Raw genomic sequence first — 22436 nt, forward strand, 5'->3', positions numbered from 1 at the left:
AGAACTACTTGTCAGAGTCCCTGCCAATGCCGACATGAAATGAAAAGTGGGGGAGAGGAGAGATGGGTGCCTGACAGTTCAGAGGGAGAGATTAAAAAATAGTCAATGGGGTCCTGTGCAATCCGCTGAAGGGCCCGTGGCCCGCTCTTGTGCGGACGCAAGCCAAACAGGTGTTTTCTTTTATCTTTTCCCCCCTCCTCCTTCTCTTTGTACTTTCTTGCCTCCTCTCCCTTTTTCGTGTGCCCGCGCGAAAACCTCATAAGGTGTGGTCTCTCACTCCTCTATCTCTCGTGGTGTGTTTTTTTTTTTTTGTTGTTGTTTTTTTGATCTAAAATGCAAAAACGAGAGGCCAGAAACACTACACCTACTGTGAAAATTTGAAAAGCAACACTGGATTTCAGTGCACTCACCACTACAGAGAGAAACCGTTTCCTGCAGTTCATAAAACACTGTACAAAACACATGAAACATATACAAGATATACAAGTAGTATTCATAGAGAATGCAGATTTGTAGGTGTGGGCAGTCATCGAAACCGAGGCTCAGAAACACACATATATATATATATATAGAATGTATATAATGTATAGTTTTCTTACCATGAGCTACCCAGCCATGTTTGCACTGGTCACATGTTCGCAGATGAATCTTCCCTGGCTGGAAACACTCACATGTGCAGTTCACCAGTGTGCAGCGAATGGCCTGTAGAAACACAGCACAGAAAGAAAGGACAAAATCCTCGTTAGTTACCGTTCGTACAGAGCAGTTTAACAAAGCAGGACCAACATTGAGGCCGTTTGAGACAACAAGAATGCAAATAAAAATGGCTTCATAAAGTGTCAACGCAGAGCAGTTAAATCCACCGTCAGAGAACGCGGCCCGACCCCCAAACCCACGAATGCTATTTGATTCCATTGTGTGACCTCGCCTCCTCGTATACTGTAACATCGCTGAGTTCATGCGAACCAACGGCGGACTTCCCTTCCTGAAAACACAGAAGTGTAACTTGTTTTGACTGAGGCTCCATTACTCAACACTGGAGCTGCACTTAGTCTGACCCCGGAAAGCTTTTAGTAGTGAGAGGTTAAGTGTCCAGACTTGACGAGGGCAACTCAGTACAGCACAATGTGTCTGCGTTGGCTGAGGCCTCATACAGGGGCTGATAACATAGAAAATATATTTTAAAAAAAGTTCACTTGATACCGTAAGAAGTTTCTCATTCTTCAGATGATAAAATGAGCGTACTGTATGGAGAAAGAGTGTGCTTTACGCGGAAATCCGCGCAAATGAACACAGCTTCATCATCCAAATGAGTGCAGCAGCTGCAGGCTGTAAATTTCACACTGACATTGAGAAACAAGAAGGGCCGAGAAAAGGGAGAGAGTGAAACGAAAAAGAAATTAGAAACATGAATCCTAATAAGCACTGAAAGCCCTTTGTTTATCACTCATTTTTTTTTTCCATTATCAAGATGAATTGATGAATAAATACAGCAGCCCTTCTTCCACTCTTCCGACTCGCACTATTGTCAAATGTGCAAGTTAATAAACAGCCAAGTTGGAAAATCCAAATGATTCACTTGTGAGGAAGCTTGCAGATCGCAACGTGAAAGCTCTGTGGACGATTGTGTCAGAGACGAGAACGGGAAGACAAGTGACAATGCACAACCAAAGCCTTGCTTATCAGCCCACCAAACTTTATGGCAGTCTGCGCCTGCCTGCGCTATCTCAGATCGTCTCACTGTTTTTCTTATAAGGCAATGCTGCGACAATAATGTGTCACCGACACGCACACGAAGGGTCGTAGGTTGGAGTCAATGTCTGCGCCGGCAACCTAATTTCACAACGTCGGACGCAATCAGCACTTCCTGATAGAACAGGATCGGTAGCGGGGGATCAGCCTCTAGATCACACGCCTGAGATCAGTGCAGACTTTCTGCTCTTTGCCGTGCGCATGTGTGCGTTACGACGTTTACCTAGAGCACGGATTAGACCAATATCCTGTAATTCAAGATATGAAACTGAGCTTTTTCATAATCTGCTAAGGGACCATAAAATCTTTGAGGAACCCTGCCCCCTCCCCACACACACACATACACCCTCTTTGCTCGCCCTAAGGTGTTCTAAACCAGATTAGTTGCTGAAGGTGTCAAAGTGAACACGGGCTAATCCAAGATTAAACACAAAATTACACCACTTCTAACCGTGTCACCTCACAGTTTGACACGGAACGAGACAGGAGACGGCGATTATTTGACTTTTTTTTAAGCTCTCCAGGTACGAGCGCGGCAATCCTCGCAGTGTGTGAGGATTACACGGCATGTGTCAGCCAGAGCGTACGCGTAGCTGACGTTCTAATCCAGAGTGGTGTGCAATAAATTAGTTCAGTGTTCCTTCCCCCAAGGACACACACTAAGCAGTGAGCGTTCGTCAGCCCCGGGCCACGGGTCCCGTCTGTGACCTTTTGGAGATGGGACAGAGCTCTGAAAGTCTTCCTGACACAGCAGAACATAAGAGATTCTGTCTGATTTGTTTACATCATTAAACCAGTTTCCTCAGCTATCGTCTGTTTTTCTAACTTAATGTCTTCAAGTTTCAGAAGTTACCCACAACCTAGCCGACAAACCTTCCCCAAGGAATCTAAATTTATGATTAAAGAGGCATCTATAATATATTCTCCTATTGAAGTGCTTATTTTTTTCTGTAACTTAAATTAACGAAAGGCCGTCTGCTATGTAAAAACACCCAAAATTCACTCCACAACTCCAATGAAGGCTATCAGCTGACCGTGTAGTCAAAGGGTGCACAGCGTGTCGGCATGTGAAGACGGTTAACGACATTATTTGTGGATTAAAAGCGTCCGCCGTCCGTTGCCCTGATCATGTTACGCGCGATTCTCTCGATCGTTCCCCATTTCTCCCGGCGTCTCCTCTTTGAGCGGAGATCTAGCTCGCTCTAATTTAAAGGGTTCCTGATTTAGCGCGGTGAAGCCACGCAGCACAGGCCTTTTCTAATTAGCCCTCCGTGCTGCCGCGCTAACAGCGCGGGATGGAAATAAACAAATGGAAATATCAAATGCACCTCCGCTGTTTACGAGCCGGGGTCTGACAGCTGACAAGATAGTTAAGGGGCGTCTAATACGGCAATTAGAGCGTGCCACTGTCTGCAGGGCTGCTGCTGTGACAAGGCGCCCTCTAATCACTGACTTATTACGCCGGCTAGCAGCACCTCTCATATCTGGCCCATTAAGCAGACAACAGCATTAAGAAGCATTAAAGCGGCAAGCCCCCCTCGATTGAGGAGGCACTGACGGGAGAAGAGGGGAAGGGAGGGGACATACTGCGCCTGCTCTGTCTCTGTGTTCATTTGAGCGGTTTTTAAGTTTAGGGGTTTGTAAAAGGAGAACAAGACAAGAAACGTCTGTCATATGACTGTGGAAGAGTGACTAAAGAAGTGTCAGAGGAGGCCGTGGAAAACATGATCATCAGAGATGTGAGTTTGTTTGTGTATGTGTGGCTTGTCAGAGGAAACAACGGAGACAAAATCGAGACTTCTCGTGAGTCTCACGTCCACAGATCTGCCTCTGCAGCCAGTGTGGATCTGGGTTGCATTTGGCCGTGGTTTAACCTGTGTCTGGCCTGGGCTGGGTCAGGGACAAGCTTGGGCTCGGATCCCACCACTACACTCGCACATATTTGTCACAGCAGGCCGGGGGAGGAGGCTGTGTTATCTGAGTCCTGGCCAGATACACAACATTAGTCACTGTGCTAGCGTCTCGCCAGGGTTTCCTCTTTGGCTCGCAACTAAAGAGGACGATGGTGAGCAAAAGGACAGACGAATGTGTGTGTGAGAGACTTCGTAAATCACTGGAAAACTGAGTAGCTAGGAAGTGAAGAAAATCCCACAATGCTGCAGCAATTAGACCCAGAAAACAGCCAGCGCTCTCTCTCTCGCAGCTGCCGCGCTACCACTATGGTCGAAAACTTAACCCGGCTATCTCCAGCAAGCATCGTTTTCAGCCCTTATCTGGCTCAAGTGAGCGTGCGCGTCTCACTGCTGGGTTTTGTTTAGCTGGAGGCTTGATGTTTCATGGATGTTTTGGTTGGCTCGCAGTCCCTGTCCCAGCCCAATTGTATAAACACTGACAGTCAGCAATGGCCAGCATCAGACTGGAGAGGGCTCTCAATTAAAAGGCTGTTAGTGGGACAGATGGACTGAAGAACTGCAGGGTAGAGGAGCTGCAGGACAACACGGGCTAGTTTTTAACAGATATTCTGGGATGTTCAGGCCAAGCCTAACCCAGGCAGCAGATGTAGAGGGCAACAAAGACACCGCTCTGGACTGGACAAAGCCTGTGAAACCATAGAAGCGACGGTGATCCTAAACTAATTTCCTGTACAACTCTATTGCTGCCCTGTCATTTTTTTATTTTTTTAAGGCTGACATTCAAACTGCATGCCACCAAAAACACCACTAAAACACCAGTTGCCTCGCCTGTTTCGGCCTCTCCGCGTCTCCCCTTGACAAAGTACAATGGAGCCAACCCAGACAGCTGCTGGATGCTGGGTGGGTATTGTTCCTCCTCCTTTAATTGAAACCTTTACCATGTTCAACACACGGCCACAGACCACATTTCTTGTTTGGTGAGTTAAGCAAAGCCGAGATTTAAATGAAAACCCCGTGTGTACGTGCGCGCCTTGTGTGCGCGTGTGTGTGTGTGAGCCTTTTGCAGCAGCAGCTTCAGATTTAAATTTGTCTCTGCTTAGGGTCACTGTAAAACACTAGGAGCATCTTGTCCTCTCTTCCACCCACAAGATATTATCTCATCCATGAGTTAGCTGCTGAAATGCTGTCAATTTCCTGCCAGAAATGTGCAGCCAACGTGTGTTGGAAAAGAGGCACAGCAGCTTTGCGTGTCATAAAAAGGGCCCTGACTCCGTCAGATAGATCAGTGCTTCACAATGTCCATATTGGAAACAGGTGACAAATAAAACACGCCGAATAAAGAAAGACTTTGTAGTCAGACACAGCATGCCACAAAATACAGGGGAGCAAATACCTCATGCCAGAGCTAATCTTTGCTTGTTTGATTTTATACATAGGATTTGACTTGAAACAGAGCTTTCTTGCCTTACAATGTGGTACAAAATAAACAACGATTAATCACTTGCGCACCGACTTTAGTTATACTATAAAGAGGGCTCTTATAGTCCACGGAATAGGGGCTGTTTTCCTGCTGAAATCCCCATCCCCGTCGTGTCAGTTCTCGTTTTGAGCCCAGGGCTGGCAGACACGGAGCCAGAGGTCCCTGTCCTCTGTGCAGCTGTGCGTCTGGGCTTTGACACGGGGCAGAGCGACCAGAGCTATGCTAATGGGAACCAAATGGGGCGTGAGTCCCCAGTGGATTACAGAAGGAGAAGAGAAGCATGTGTTTTCATGTATTCATGCAGAGACCTGGGACCCCACTCTTTTCTTCCTTTCTTTTTTTTTTTCCTGTCCTTTCTTTAAGTCAAACAAATGGAAGCAGCGGCGTCTGTTGTTTGCACGCACTCTCAATTAGTATTCTTTGTTACTTGACAGATTTCGAGAGTTATTATCAATCAGTGAAAGGATCTCAAATCTGATAAATCATCACAGTGTTTGGATTTGGGCCTTTTAAAGGCGTCACTGTTGCACACTGCACACTACTTAGTCTGCAGTTATGAAGGGCCAAATTTGAAAAAGAAGTTTGAAAATGAAGTGAGCACGGCAAATAAACATTAAACAAAGACTATTGAACAATGAGTGCATCTGAACTTCATTGTTCTGTGAACATATTGTGTCTGTGAAAATCTGAAACATAAGTTTCAGATGTTTGGCAGTGGCCTCTCAGTCTCGCTGCACTTTGCTTTCACCTGCTCTCGTTGCAGCTAAATGTGTCTCCTCGTTGGAGCGTTGGAGCCTGAGGAGGAAAGGATCATAATTTGGGTCCATCAATGAGGTAAAAAATGACAGCTGGAACAGAGGAAATGACAAGTTTAAGTGTATTCCGATTACTGGTGGTGGATGAAGTGACAGATTGGCTCGCTGCTTTTAATGTTTCCAGCCGTTTATTACGCCGTCTGTCATGGCGAAGCCTTTTTCTCAGCTTTTTTGTGACTCCACTTCCAAAATGTGTTACTGCTCTCTGCTGGTAATCACATTACGATACAGCTGTGATTGATAAATATCATTAATCAGGAATTTGAATTTAAAAAAAAAAAATCCATAACCGCACAGCCCACGCAGCTGTACTGTGAGTGACGACATCTGTCATCCGCCGTCCGTCCAAATGACGTCCAGTCTCTCTCTGACCAGAGCTCCGCATTCCTTCACACGCACGGACACGACACCCATGTGATCGCTCCGGAATCAAGCACGCACCCGGCAGAGCGCAACCTCTGCTTCCAACATTCCTCCTTATACTGCGAGGATTGATGCGGACACAGAAAGTAAATCTCTGCATGATGAGCACCACCCCAGCATTTTCAAATCAGATCAATGATGAAACTTTGAGCATGACTCACTCGCATGATAAACAGCCGTGCATGTACTTCTGGACAGTCATGCTTGTTTATGAAGTGGACGGATAAAGGACCCAGCTGGCTTTGATATTGTGAAACCGAGAGGAAGTGGGAGTATAATAAAACAATAGCGGACCAGAAACATAAGCTCTGTGATCGCCCTATCATATGCCATGCTCTCAGTCAGGGCAACCTGTGTAGACGGAGAGCTGTGCTGCACCGTTCACACCGAAGCGTGCAGCAGCCGGTTCAAATACCTGAGCATCAAGGGAGCAGCAGTTTCTCCCATCTTTTGTATAGACAGCGTGTCCGTGCAGAGGCCCCCAGCCCAGGCCCCTGGCCCCTCTCAGCTCTCCTCAAAGCATTTCCCCAGCCAGAGATCAAACCATCCGCCCAGTGACAGACCTCTGGGTCCACAGACACAAGGCCGGGGTTCAAAGAAGGGTGCGAGGAGAGGCAGGCGGGGAGGGATGTGGAGAGAGCGAGGGAGAGCGATTGGAAAGTTGGCAAAAGGGTAGAGAAGTGCGATAGCAAGGGAGCGGGGGCGGGTTTGGGGGAGGGTGGGGGGGTCAGGCAAGCTGGTGTATCAGAAACCTGGGGAAGAGCTGTTGCAGCAAAGGAGGAGTAGGCAGAGGAAAGCTAATGAAGGGAGGCTGAGAAAAACGCCGTGACTAAGATGCTAAAATTCTCAGTTTCTCCTATTCCGGAGAACTGGGTTGATGTGGCGGTTCTACCAGGAAGCTAAGAATAAATGCACATGAATATTGGATTGCACAATGGACGTAGTTATCAAGCATTACCGACGCTGAACATCTACAGAAAAAAACATTTGAAAAACTACAGATGTTGCAGTGTTTGCTTTAATATGCAGCTATACAAGGGGTCAAATGTGTATTTATTCTATATATTGTTACATGTTTGTCACTGGATTTTAAATTAATATAATACATTAGAACTGGCAACATTAAACAAGTGAAAAACTATGTGACATCATGGTATTAGGCGTTTTTGCTTCATAAATGATTTGAAAGTTAATGAATTAATAATTAATATTATATTATTATTATTATTTCAACACTAGATCAAAAAAACAAAAATAAAAAACTACAACAACAATGCTCCACTAATTATTAGGCCCTCTGTTGTTCGGGGCAGACGCTTCCTTATCACTGGTCATTGTGTGGGCAGGAAAGGAAAGAAAATAAAGAGGCCATTGTCGTCACTATATACTTGATCTGCTCCGACCTTCAGCCTGTGAGAGGGAGCGACCTGCGAATCGGAAGATAACGACAACTCCCTGTCATTCTCGACACCTGCACTTTCTGGCCCCGCGGGGTGACGTCACCGAGTAACGCAGCGACGGCCCCCCGAACGGCGGAGAGGGGGCAATGTTGGTTGGTGAAAACAGAGGGAAGAGAAGATGATCCTTTGCTATTTATCCCCCTCCCCACCTCCTTCCCCAACCATCAGCACCCTAACACAAACAGAAAGTATTAGTCAGAGCCCAGACATACCGCTGACCCCTCTCTGTGAGGGGACATCGCTATGGTGATTGCCGGTTGACGTGGACGACGGGACACACACACACACACACACTTGACAGCGGCGTGACGACAGGAGGCCAACACTGCAGAGACTCCCCCAAATTGACATTTAGTCATCACACAAGTCTTCAGGGTGGGACTCCAGTACTACCTCTTGAACTACACACACATACAAGCGCCACACACTCTCCCACATTCCCTCTCATGCAACCACGTGTGCACACCAACATCACACACACACACACACACACACACACACACACACACACACACACACACACACACACACACACACACACACAGAGTCAAACACACACACACACACGCGCATGCATGCAGTGAATTCCCCTACTCAATCCAGCTCCCGGCCAGAGAAATCTTGGAAGCGCTCCTAGATTTAATCTTGCCAATAGCTCTTTATTTTCTTTGACCATTTCTAATGTAAAAAAGCATGCGCTAATTGTGTGTAAGCAATCTCCAAATTATGTATATGTTTTTTTCAACCGAACTGAGCACTACTGTAGACGGATTGGCTGGTTTTCAAGACACACGACCGGGCAATAATATTTGTTTCTTTCGTCAGAGTTTTGTTCAAACAGTGTGTCAGCGGTGGTGGTTTACTTGTAAACACCTGGGCCTGCACACCCAGCAGCTGTGGAAATGCACAACTATGCATAAGCTATGCCGGACCAGAGTTAATGACATTATTCACATTATTTCAATCCATTTTTTTTTTTTTTTTTTAACCAAATCCGGCTTAAAATATGTACCGGCAAAAGTGGAAGACCGACAAGAAAAAGGCAGAGCCTCTGATCATGATTCGAAGATTCTTTTTTACCTCAGCCAGCATAGCGAGGGGGCCGCTCCTGATTCGGTTTTGCAGGTCCCGCTTTAGATACAAGCCTCCAAGAAAACGCTGAAACTTCCATCAGTATTTGCAGCCTCAAATGACACACAAGTGGTACGCAAGACGTAGATACGCACGCACGCGCGCAGAGGGGAGGGTGAGAGTCTTCAACCAATGACTACATTACTGCAGTGACAAATGTGTCACTCCCAAAGCCACACGGTGAGGGAAAAAGAGTGAGGAGTGTCTCTCGCACAGTCGTGTGTGTGTGTGTGTGTATGTTTGGTGGGACAATGAGAGAGGGAGGGAGACGGCTCACCAAAGGAAAGTCCATCTGGCTGTTTTAGTCTTTATCAGTCTTACAAAGTTCACAGATAGAGGGGCTGAAGTGGAGGCTAGACGATGTTCCAGAGTCACAGGTCACAACGGAGACACGGAGCAGCTCAAACAGGTGGGAGGAAGGGAGGGAGGAAGGGAGGGAGAGGGAGGAAAGAAAAAGCACAACAAAGAAAACCGGCGAGGAGAAGCCGCGGCGATACGCATTCTACGATCGACCCGACCAAATTGCGAACTCCCTCTCAGGACCCTTTGAGTCGGCTTCAATTGGCTGAAGCCGGAGTCCTTATTCCTGCAATTATAAAGCTATTGACTAATTCGACATATGTTAGCGGGTCTTCCAGGCCTTGAGTGCTGGTGTGCCATTGAGTCATTAACTTTGACAAATTGTGACAGACTTTTTTATTGCCACCCAATCACGAGGAACAAAAAGTGTGGCAGAGGAGTTAATGAGCGGCGTGTTCCTCCTCCTCCTCCTCCTCCTCATCTCTCCTCCTCGGCTCCGACCCCTCCACTTAGATTCCTGCACCCCCAAATCCCCCGTACCCCGCCATATTTATAATTTTACCACATCCTAACAATAACACGGCCGGTACTCAGCACAAAACACGCGGGCCCTGGCCTAATGAATCTCATGCCTCTACCGCGGTAAGTATTACCAGCTGCGACACTCTCTCCTTCGCTCTCCATCTTTTCTCTCCCCCTTTGGCTGTGGCATTGAGCTCGGGAGCGCAGGGGTGATGGTGGGGGGGGGGGGGATTTGGGGCGCGGAGAGGGTGGGTGGGGAGGGGGGGGCAACGCAGACACATCTGAGTGCAGCTGGACCAGGGGGAGAAAAAGTGGGGGCGAGGTGAGGAGAAAGAAGAGAAATGTGTGCATGTGTGAGTCGGGGAGGGAAAGACCACAAGCCTCCGTGTTTCCAGCTGCCTTTCTCAGGGGCTCGGTTTTCTCTCCCTCCTCTTGGTTTTTTTCGCAAGGCCCTTCTGGTCCCAGCTTACTCGAAAAAATCACAAACACACACACACACGCACCGACACACACACACACACACACACGCACGCACGCCTTGATCCACCTCCCTTCCATCCCTCACGTTCGGCCATCTTTGTTTGGACAGGGCTCAGGAGTTCCAGAAAAGCTCTCTCAGATGTGCTGAAGTAAGGGAAAAACAAAACAAACTGGCCCTCACACACACACACACACACACACACACACACACACACACACACACACACTCACTCACTCACTCACTCACTCACTCACTCACTCACACACACTCACACACATGTGCGCGCGCACACACACACACACACACACAGACGCGCGCACTCAACATTTACGCGAACACACAAACACCAACAAGTACTTCACACTCGCGCGAAAAACGAGAGAAGTCGCACTCACATACGTGAACATTTTCACATGAACGCCGTATCGCCGTGCACACAGAATAAATTTGCAAAGAGATGAAAAATAGAGGGATTCATTTTTCTTCGTGGAGGTAGGCAGTCTACCATTCAAGGCATGCATTCTTTTGCTGCACAGTGTGTGTGTGTGTGTGTGCCACAGTCCAGGATCATAGCACCAGGGCAGGGCTGGAGCATACCTCGACATGTGTTACCTCTTTGTAATATTGACTTTGTTACAGCTATACGAGTGGGAGAGCGGAGCCAAGAGCCCAGGCCTTGCAGTAGTGGGGCCCTCCGAGTTCGCCTCGAAAACAAACACCCCGAACGAGCGTGAAAATAGAAAACACAGCCCCCACACTAGCAATCCATACAAACAGATTCAAATAAACTGTCGAATGTCCCTCACTCCCGCTCCGTCGACCTTCACGTTTTCTGCCGTCTAAATTAAGAATATTGTTTGTCTGATTCCATTTCTGGGGTGTGTTGCTTACAAAGCCGTGGGATTTGGCAACTGAGAGGCTCTTGGCCCGGCTTCCTGTCTGAGCATGTGTACTGGACCAACTGTAAGTCAAAAATCGTCTTTGTCTCGCAGCCTCGACTTACTGTATAATTTCAATTAAATTCCAAACTGCCTCTGGGCTTATACGAACATACAGCCAAGATTTCTGCTTTTTTTTTTTTTTTTTTCTTGTTTAAATAATTATCACAACAATGTCAGAAGCCTTTGGATTTTGATGACACAAACAAGAAAAGCACAGATGCTTCTTATTTGATTGCTCTGCAGAAATAAAAGATTGATTATCATTTTCCCGTTCCTACGAGTGTGAGCCCCATCTTGTCTCTTTCCCCAGTGATGACTTTGCTTATACATTTGAATAATGAAGGCAAGTCATTTGAATATTCCCTCTGTATTAAAAAAAAAATAATGTTTTTACACGATGCAGCAATATTAGCCATGTTAATTGGGCTCTTTGGACTTTCCCAATAGAAAGGCTAAATTAATTACTTATGTCGACAAAATGTCAGACACGCCGATTTAATAACTACAACTGTTTCCAGCGGTGTGCGTTTCACACCGCTTTTTTTTGTCTTGGCGCGTTTGTGTGATTGTGAGTGAACTTTAGATGAAAATAAATAAATTAAAAATAAATAAATAATAATAAAAACAACGTCCAGTAGCATGTGTTAGGGCTAATGAACGAGCTGGGAACAAAATGCTTTGACATCCTCTCCATGTTTCATGGGTGGCTCTCGAGAGTCCTTCTCCAATATTCATCCCCTCTTCTCATACTAATCAGCCACTACGGTATTGACTGTTTGTGCTTGCAAAGTGACTCGCGTTGGTGTGTGTGTGTGTGTGTGTGTGTGTGTGTGTTGGTGGGATGGAAACGCACCCACGCACGTCCACATTTATTCTCAAACATACCAATCCATAGTCCACTCTGTGGTTAAACTTGTGAGAGAAGTGAAATTATTTGCTGGATGTTATGTATGTGTGTGTTCATTAGTGTGTGCCCACCACCACAGGGGGCTTTGAAGTTCAGCATTTTTATTTTTTTTTTTTACTTTTATTTTATTTATTTATTTTTTTAGCTTTTGGCTGTTTTTCTGTCCCGGAGAAAAACGGCATCAGCGCATTTTCCTCAAGTACGAATAAACATTAGACTTGGGGAGAGGAGGCGATGGGGAGACGTTAACGTTATCGGCGAGTGTGAGACGATCAGATGGTGTGCGCCTGTGTGTATGCATGTACGTGCATTAGTGAGCGCACACACGTGCGAGGGTACAGCGAGCGAGCGAGCGCAAGAGCTAACAGAGAGGTCTGCTGATGCCATGTTTCAGACGACCCCTTGAAGTGGAAATGAGCTTCCTTGGTCTTATAACTAGTCGGTTCTCACAAAGTCAGCAAACTCCGCCGCCCCTCCGAAGTAATGCAGACACCTCCCCACCCAGCCCTGTGGTCAGCATGCGGGATGAATTCAGCGTCAGGCCTCACAGAGTCGGAATCTCACTTCATCTGCATTTGTTTTTATTATCAGGAGGAATGCAGGGTAAAAAAGGGAAAAGAGTGGAGCTGCCTCTTCAGGTGGCCTTTGTCCCGATTCATGCAGCTTTCAGAGTCAGAGATCAAGTTCCTCCTGGACGTCACGATAGGAAAAGCAGATTCATGGTCTCGTGGACTTTACCACTGTTTTCTGCCTCACGCTGTCTTTTAAGGTTTGCACAATTTAATGCGGCACAAACCGATTTAAAGCTCTTATTTTCAGCAAATGTTAAACAGTTTTTTAAAAATAATTGTATTGCTGAATCCTTAAAATGGAGCTGATGCCAGCAAATCACTTTTTTTTTCATTTTAGATTTAAGAATTAATAATGTAATCAAGATCAAACATAGTCAGATTCAGTCATAGATTCATATTCTGTTGAATGACAAATTGATTGATCAGCTGTCGAGAGATTCCTTAATACCAAATATGTCTGAGCTGTTTTTTTTTTTTCCTACAGTATTCAAGGTTTATTTTTCATTGCACTTCAGTGGCATATTGTTGTCTATGATCATTTTCGTTTGATGATGGGCGATCAGGCGATGGTGTCCTTTCGCAGCGTGCGATTGCACTGTGTGCGAGCATGCGTGCCGCGTGCTACGCATGCACGCCGTTGTTTGAACCTGTGCGAGCACCTGAGGGTTCATCCCCAGCCGTCCTCGGAGCACGGAGCGACAGCTGCACCGTGATGCCGTAGCGATAGGCATCATCGGCTTGCTAGAGACTAATTGGTCCACAGCGCTCCTCTGAGTGGCCTCACTAATTAATTAGAAAGGCAGTGGAGCTGAAATTTTTAATCAGGACACCAGGCTCTCCAGCATGCAGGAAAAAAAAAAAAAAAAAGACACATCACCCCATCATTCCATGTAATCCATCTGACAGCGATCTCCCTTGTTGTCATACGCGGCGTGTCGTGTGTTTGAGTATTCGTGCGGTCCGACCGGGGAATAAGAAATACATTTATTACTGGGCTTGTTAAATCATTTTAATTCTGGGAATTTCTGAAATGATGTGTGTCCTAATGCAGTATGCATGAAATGTATTTGGCTCGGGCCCTGGGGAAAGATGAGAAGGTGGTCTCTTCCTCTGTTTGTGGAACACACCACCGCTAAATCATGTAAATCACGTATTTTATTTATAAGAGAAGCTAGAGGCACGTAACGGAACCATAGCACGCTGTGACAAAGAATATTACTGGTGCTGATCAAATCGGGAAAAAGGTGAAAGCAAACTATTACCCCCCCTCACCTGTACGTCACTGATTAAACGCCATCAGTCAAAGCGGCGCTTTACAAAATGCTTTAAAAAGCTTTAAAAAAAACGGGGGAAAAAAAAGATTTTTTCTTGAAAAGAGAAAAGAGAAATCTGAGCAACTGTTCCACTTCTGGAGGCAGTATTTGTGTCCCAAAGCACCACACAAAACACACCACAATGATTTGTGGTAAAGGGTCCGGGTCTCAGAGGACAAGAGACCAAAAGACGAGAAGAATGACAAAACGAAAGTCATGCTGGTCAGCCACTTCACACAGAAGGCAATGGAAACAACATGTTTGTCATCGCCTTACTCAGATGACAAACATGTACCACCGACTGGAGTTACAGTAAGAGGGGAAAGCATCGTGTGGTCAAGCTGAACAGGAAATGATCTATTTCGCTCGGAGATAACAATGCTACCCCAGTGGGATGCATATATTTCAGGACATGGGCAAATATCTCTCGGCGTTTCGGCCTGAAAACGCGCACACCTCCACCTCATGTGGAGACACGAACTTTGTGTGCATGTCCTAATCTTTTTGACCGCCTTGGCTTCGCTCGGCGCTAATCAACCAGCCGCTCTTATCAGCCTTTTGCTCCGGCCAAAATAAACACACGCCGCCTTTTTATTGCTTTGTTTTCACAGGTCATTAGGGGAAGGAGAGAAGACGCATTGATTAGTTTTCCAGACCACTGGATTATTGTTGTGTTATGACTATCATCATTAAGTTTCATTAAGGCTGTGGTTGTTCTTGTTTCCAGAAAATGAAGACGTTGCAGGAAAAGCGGGCTGGTAGGAGAGCACGCTCGGAGAGGGCTCCAGTCTGGAAGGTGAAGCCTCTAAAAATACTTGTTCGAAGCAGTGAGTTATTAAACTCCCCAGTTTTCAGATAAGGCTGAACCCTGACCCCCTTTTTTCACATGTGAAATTGTATTTAAGAAAATAACCCTGCTGCCATCAGTCATATTTTTCAGGCTACTCTAAAATAGTAAGCTATTACTGTAGTAGGTTCCACTTTTATTCGAAGAGCATAAAAGAAAACTTAATGAAGCATCAGTCCCCTGGCCACGTCCTCCCTGCCAGCTTTGCTCTGGAGTCACACATATGCTCCCAAAGCAAAGAGAAACTGGCTCTGTCGCTAGGCTAATTAGCATGTGTTAGATAGTTAGTCGAGGGCGGCCCTGTGTGATGTGTACTGAACTGGAGTAAAACGGTGGGGCAAGGACTGTACTAATGGCCCACTTCCTCCCCACTGGGACCCTCCCTGCAGCTCTGCACGTGCTGGCATCGGTGCAGCCACGGGGCACTCGCAGGGCCTCTGCAGCGACAGGGGCACAAGTGGCCGCACAGGAAGGGCGCCCGTCTCGGCAGGCATTGCGCTAACAGAGCGCTGCGCTCTCTGGGTGTAATGCTCGGCAATGCAATGTCGAGCGACACGCTCGGCACATGCGCACATTCACAGGGGGGGCAACGTGAGAGTGACACGCAGACTAACAGATTTATCAGACTATGAAAGAGCACAGGCAGCCGGGGTTGCGGCGCAGGCTGGCTAGCTAGCTGCCCCGGCTCTGGCGGATGCATTATTTACAGCAGGAGCTGGGACATTAGCGAGCTCCTTGGCGCTCGGTTTCGCAAGCGTAGGTGGTGAGCCCCGTCGGCGGGCGAGAGCATCTCAGTCAGCGCGAGTAAATAAACAAGCGGGGGACGTCGTGTGACGAGGCAAGCGGCGCGCCACCCAGACACAAACGCACACTGTCACATGCAAACTCATCGGGGAGCAGAGGGGGAGGGTGGCATCCATATTTATGGGGCCTTTCCAGCGTTTGTCCCCGGGCCAAATGCTGTGACTACACTCGGCTTATGTCGGAACCGCACTTAACCAGGCATTTCCAGTGTATCATGGGCAGTGGGAAATATGTGGAATAGATACAAAAACAACTGCAAAAAAACAAAAATTACTGTTCTCTGTTACTTATAAAATATCTGTGATTCAACAACTAACATTAAATGAATGGCATTTTTTTTATATGTATGGCAGATTTTTGTTGTGACAGAAGCACTTAAAGTGATTAAACATATTTACAGGATACATTGCAATGCCTTTTTTTTTTTTAAAGGTTTTGTTTTTTTTAGAAAATAATAATGCCTCTTGTGCTTTAGCTGGTTTGGTTAATGAGGGAGCAAACTTATTTGTTTCAAACAACAACAACAAAAAAAAAACTGGCCACTCTTCAAAATGTATCCCTTTTTTCCTCCTGGATTATTGGCTGTATCATCAGCACGAACTGCTGTGTTGGAATTCTCATACATACATATATTTTCTTCTTCGTGGCTCGCAGAAGTCCCACCGTGGCGTGAAAGACCTGCGCCTGTGAGAGTGAACATGCTGGCATTCCTCCCCTACCATGCCGTTTGACAACATGCCAAATTTAATGCTGAAATTAGAGCAACAGGGTCTCACTGAACTGAAAAAAAAAAAACGATGCTTCCTCACTTCATTATACCTGTTGACACCAGTGTCAGTGTATTGTCGTTTTTATAAGAAGTGTAATGCTCCGTTGGTGTCATTACTTGGTAGCTTGTCTAAAATGTGAGGAATGAGCTGCTTCACTTTGGTCACCTGTCCCTGAGTTTATCTTGTTCATGGCATTATGCCCCGTGGCACCCAGGGAGGCTAAGGGCCTCCACTGGCACGTCCTTTTTCACCGTGCACACACAAACTGTGCGATACCCCCAGTGAGAGCCGACTAAGTGGCCAAAGTAGCTCCTTTTAGCGCAATCTGTCATTACCTCAAGTGCCACATTTGCACAGCAAGATCCATTATCCATCCGCTGAGGACGGGAGCTAATTGTGGAGGCTTACTTTTATGAATTCGCTCGGTGCCAGTTGTCCCTCGTTATTTTGGGGTGGCGCGATAAATTCCAGTGTTTGTGTCTCAGAACACTCAATGGCAGCGCGGCAAAAGCCGCAAGGTTGCGTTCACGCTCCCGAAGGAAGCCGACAATCAGCGATGTTAAGATGTTAACCGCTGCCCCAGTCGTCTTTAACGCTTAACTGACCGGTTATGCCTCTTAAAATGATCGAGATGTGCGTCCATTTTTGACCCAAAGAGACGAGCGGCGCGCACGTTACTATTTCATACACTCCTCCAAAGGCAGTTGTACTTTTTAGAAACATGTTCCCGGGGCACGGGGAGGTGAATATCGACTGCGCGGAGACAGATGAAACAGATTCATTAAGTTTGTGCAGTAGGTGCGTGCGCGCAAGCAGATGTGTGTGTGTGTGTGTGTGTGTGTGCATGTATCTTTTCACAGGCTGAAGTATACGTTGTTAATCTTGATCAAAGCCTCCTTTCCCCCTCTCTGCGAGTAAAGATAATGCTGCTAAAGCCCTTGAATTTCACACACTGAGATAATGAAAGCAAGTGTAATTAGCAATTAGATTTGGCCAAATTAAGGCAGACTAACAAAGGCAAAAATCCACATCAAGGCTACTAAACAGTGTTCTCGCCAAAGGTGTGCTTAATCTGTTTTCTCCCTTCAAGACATGTCGAAATAAGAGGATTGAGAGCAAGAGGATAAAGAAGGTTGCGTGTTTTTTCTTTATCTTCAAATGGAACAATAACTCAGTATCTGTTTTTTTTTTTTTTTTTGTCAATGACACCCTTTGTACTTCTAATAAATCTTTTTTTAATCACTCCTGTTGTACTCTTTCTGCTCTCTTTCTGCTTTATTCATTAAGGGCGAACTTCCACCAGTGACTGGACCGGACCAAGGTTGTACGCGCCGGGTTCGGAGATGACCGTTCTTCATGGGCTCGCCAACCGAGGTGAGAGCACCACTTCTTCACCCGCCACACACATGCGCACATACGTTATTAGCCTTACCATATCTGGGCCTGACCGCAGCTAAGGGGAATAATGTGTGTCAGGAGGGTGTAAAATTAGAACCAAAACCAACACGGCTGTTTAAATCCGCTTCCCGAGTTCCCACTTCCTTACTTACAGCCGAGCTTCCAATGTCAAACACTAATAAGCCAGCTAATTCAATTAGAACCCAACTCCTTTAAGACTCTTCCTAAAAAAAAGAGACTTTGTGAACAGACTCCCTTGCAACTCTATACTAGAACTCTTGATCATGAAAAAAAAAGTGGCCTTTATTCATAAGCCTCAGTGTACAAGAGAGAGAAGTTGCTGCTGAGCTTGTTAGCAAAACGCCCTGATCTGAGGCAAGAGATGTGTGACTAAAGCCGAGTCTCTTAAGTGTCTGTCACCCTGATCTAACCCAGCAAGCGGAGCTTTGTAGGCTGTGTTTTCCTTGTCTGTCTCCGAGCGCTGCGCTCCGCTGTGACTGGGGATGAGCCCCGCCGTGTAGCTGCAGGTGACAGGGAGCCCTTTTTTGTTGTCAAATCCTGATGGAGCCTCCACATGAAAAACATTTCACTTGAGCTGCTGCCTTATTTCTCTTCCTTCCTCTCTTGTCTCTGTCTGCGGATCTCAAAGGCTATGGCAGCGTTACAGAGACGGAGGGAGGCAGCCTCTTACTCCTTTTTCCCCCACTTCTTTTTGTCAGGCTTTCCTCCTTGCGAGCTCTCCGTCTTCTGTTTCCCTTTTCTGACGCGCTTTTCCCTTTTTCTCTGGTCTTCTAACCCGCCGCTCCCTCCCCTCCTTCCTCCCCCTCTTCCTTCCCTCCCTCCCTCCGGTTTATAGATCTGAGTTGGGTCTCTGGAGAAAAATACAAGTCAAGCCATTGTCATTTCAAACAGTGTGATAACCAGACACTGGGCTGCCCACTGACAACTCGGGGGAACCGGCTCTGGCTTTGACTGCTAGCTTCTCTCTCTCTGTCTCTCGCACACACTTCCTGCTCCTGCTTTTATTCTCTCTTTTCTTCCCTTTTCTTTTCCTTCCCTCTCAAGCCCCCCCTCCCCCCTCCCCTCCTCATGCAGGCGGCTCGGTAGCTCGTTGTTGTTTGTTGCTTGATGCTGCTGTGTCTTGCATCTGCTCCTCTCTGTGCCGTGGGGGGCCGAGGGGAATAGTTGTCTTACTGTGTGTACCAAGGTCAGTGCTCTCCACATGACAGTTCTCTGCCTCTTGACAAGGCGGGAAATCAATACTTTCGGACTTGTGGCGCTGCCCTCGGTGTAACAACAACACTGCCCAGCACAGAGCGCGAGTCAGGCACCTGACACATCCCCAGCCGCACCCCGAGGGCCTGGCCGGGGAGCCCCTTCCACTCCTGCTCTGACCCCTTCAAATTTCACCACGGCTCTTTGTTTCACTTTAGTACACCTTTTCCCCTCTATACTGTTCTCTTCAGGGCCTCTAACCTTCTGTATATCGCATTCCCCTGTTTTTTTTTTTTTTTAACATTATGCAATGCATGTTTCTGTTGCATCTCAGGATTGTTCCTCCTCTCTAGTATCTTTCGCTGCAAAGTGTCTTGAAGAGAAAGACGCGCGTCTGCGCAGAGAGCGAGATCCGACAGCTGATCGGGAGGGCCACACAGGAGTCGGTAAATGAGAGACGAGCTAATTACAGAGTAGCAGAGGATGCATACACATACAAAGCGGAGCCAAGGGCGACATTTCTAATACGGCACTAAAGCCGAACATGCCTCCTTGCGCTCTTCACCGTCGGATAGACGCTCAGAGGTTTTCGAGAAAGCACTGGTGGTGCGCTCCACGCCGATTGTTAAACTTGCCTTTTGGCCTGCTTCTAATGATGAGGGGGGAATGGGTGCGAGGCCAATTACTGCGCCCGTCGTGCAGCAGTCAAACAGAGTAAAACTCCCGCTCTCAGCCCCTGTGGAGAAGAGTCCCGATCAAACCGCCCTCCCAACCCCCCCGAGTCTCTCTAAGGGACACGCCGGCGCACACTCAGGGCACTTTTGTGTGTGTGTGTGCGTCTGTGTGTGTGCGACTGGACATCCATCAACAGGAACATCTTGTCCCTGGGCTCACTCCGTGAGTTCAGCTGGAGTAAGGAAAATGCATCAAATAAAACAGCCACTTTAATGAATTAGATATTGAGCTGTTCATTAAAAAAAAATCTAATTCCCTGAAGTCAGCACGGGATACACAGTAACATAATGTAACCTGGGGATGAACGCGACTGGTTTAGAGGAGTCATAAAACACCAGGATCTGATGACTTTACTTGACTGTTCGCCAGAAACGTCCGATGTTTTTCGGGGGGTAGGCGACTGACTGCGTCGTCCCTTCTGTTACCCGACTTATGCCTTGCTGTTTGGACTCCGCTTTCCTGGTTAGGGTTAGGGTTAAGGGCTAACCCAAATTCAGTGGGTTTTATGAAAAAAAAAACAACAAAAAACAAAACAGAAAACCCCCAGAAAGAGAAAACAAAAAGAAGTACATAATTTTTGAGCTCTACGTGAAAAAAAAAAAGATCTTTGGCAAGAGTAAAAATTACACATCTGCGCAGGGAGATACCTGTTTTTATTGGCTGAGAGGCCAGGTAGTACTTGAGACCTCTGCAACAGCCTTTTCCTAACACTGCTGACTAGGCCGTGTTCCTTAAACGTGTGGAAGCACACTCCTCCACCTAAAGCTGCGTACGCTTCCCGATCACACTCGAACATTCGGCAATCAGTCTGTTAAAGACCAATCAACCAAATGGGACAGATAAAGGTGGAAACAAAGGATCTATTTTATATTGAGAGGCTTTATCTCTGGCAAGCCACCATCAGCCTTGCCCTCGTTTGATGGAGAGATTTAAAGGATGCGGCCCTCACTCACTCTCCTCCTCCTCCTCCTCCTCCCCTTCTGCTTCTCCCCAGATGAATGTGATCTCAACAGCCACATCTCCCCACTGTTTTTTCACAGTGACAGCCTTTCTCATGAATTAAAAGAGGATCCCATTGATTTTCCCATTGCTTAAATTTGCAACTTAATCCCCAAGATATGTCTAGGATGTACTGCCCTGTCAATAAACGGCACCGCCGCTGACGAAAGGCAGTGCGGATGCTCGCTGGAGAGGAGAGGAGAGGAAGAGGAAGAAAAGGATGACAAGACAAAGGGAAGGGAGAGAGAGAGAGAGGCCTGTGTTAGTGGTGAGCGCGGTGGTTTTCTGGACCTGGCTTCAAATTCTACCTTCTGCCACCAGAAAATGTACGTCGACCATTAACACCGACTCAGATGTATGACCACAAACATAACACATCATCTAACTCAGCCACCAGGCGAGTCTGAGGGAGGAGGAATGGCCCTGCAGTCTCACTGCTACTTTAGCCCGCTTTGCCAAAAACGCGAACACAGCACATCGTTATGTTTATAAGGCTAATAAACCAATCAACATTGTACATCTGTATAGTGTAACCAGCCATCCAGAATGGCCTTGCAGTGATCAAATATCGTTATATAACGAAAAGGCAACATGCTGGAAAGAAGTTGTCTGAGACGGAGATGGAAAAAAAGGCGCTTGTCCCCTCTGAGTGAGGGGTTCGAGGAAAGTAAGGGGATATCGCTACCTCTCCCCAGGAGCAAACAAGGCAGAAAGCCCATGCCCTAATTCACAATAAGCACCATAATGTTCTCATCTGACTACTAATGTAGTCTATAAATCTACGGCGCTCTGTTCTACATCAGTGTAATGCTCCGTATTAACAGCTTGATTGTAGCCTATTGGCTTAAGAGCGCTTTTTATCTCCACATGTACAAGATGTGGACCCATCGAGAAACATGAGAAACGCGGAATTCTACAAAGGCATTTGGCAGTTTTCTGAGGAATAACTGGACGCTGTATAGAGTATAACACAGGGTGACCCTTACAGATTTCACCCTCCTACACTCCGTCTCTGGTTGTAAACCCTATCCCATAAGCCTCTGGGGTGGTATGGCTCCTTGCCAGTAGCCGTGCTGTTGTTGGCAATGGATTTCCTTTGTGGCCTCAGTACTTGTGTAGGCCATAACATGATACACACGAAAACCAACAAGCGCACACCAGCCTGCACACCATCACACACACACACACGTGATCGGCATATGCTGTGCACCGTGCATGCGCACCAACACACGTAATTATGCAAAAACCTCACTATTTTCGCCGCTCATCCGGAGAGGACCTGCAGCCTCGTAGGAAACAAGGAGGGGAAAAGAGCATAATGTATCCTTGACGGGGTTCATCTGTTTCCAGTTTGGTGCAGATGCTCAGGTTTTATTGCAGCAGTCTAGTATTTCATGGCAGATTTAGCCAGTGGTTTGGTTCCTCACTCACTGCAGCTCTAATGATGGTACATCTCTTGTAAATTGTGGCACACCAATAATCAACAACGGTTTGTTTGCTCGATTCCACCAACTTTGTTTCTCTTGCTCCGGTGACAAAAAAACATATATAAAGTCAAAATGGCCCGACGTGTTCGCTGCCTCGACGCAGCGCGGAACATGGAGTTAATGCACAGCTAGCGCCTGCACTAGATAATTGACCTGTTTGTTGTTCTGAAT

At 46.8% G+C, this 22436-nt stretch overlaps 1 protein-coding gene across 5 annotated transcripts in view; it reads right to left on the minus strand.

The window, feature by feature from the left end:
* Positions 1-22436, minus strand: part of bnc2 (basonuclin 2) — a 159179-nt gene that overhangs the window by 42821 nt on the left and 93922 nt on the right. For 4 of the 5 annotated variants that reach the window (XM_047579525.1, XM_047579526.1, XM_047579523.1 and 1 more), the window contains one exon: positions 600-702. In XM_047579525.1, coding sequence (XP_047435481.1) covers positions 600-702 — 103 coding nt within the window. Of the gene's footprint in view, positions 1-599; positions 703-8923; positions 9803-22436 lie in introns of those variants that run through there. The other variant, XM_047579527.1, reaches the window with a different exon arrangement.

The sequence above is a fragment of the Mugil cephalus genome, chromosome 2, assembly GCF_022458985.1.
Source record: "Mugil cephalus isolate CIBA_MC_2020 chromosome 2, CIBA_Mcephalus_1.1, whole genome shotgun sequence".
NCBI lineage: Eukaryota > Metazoa > Chordata > Actinopteri > Mugiliformes > Mugilidae > Mugil > Mugil cephalus.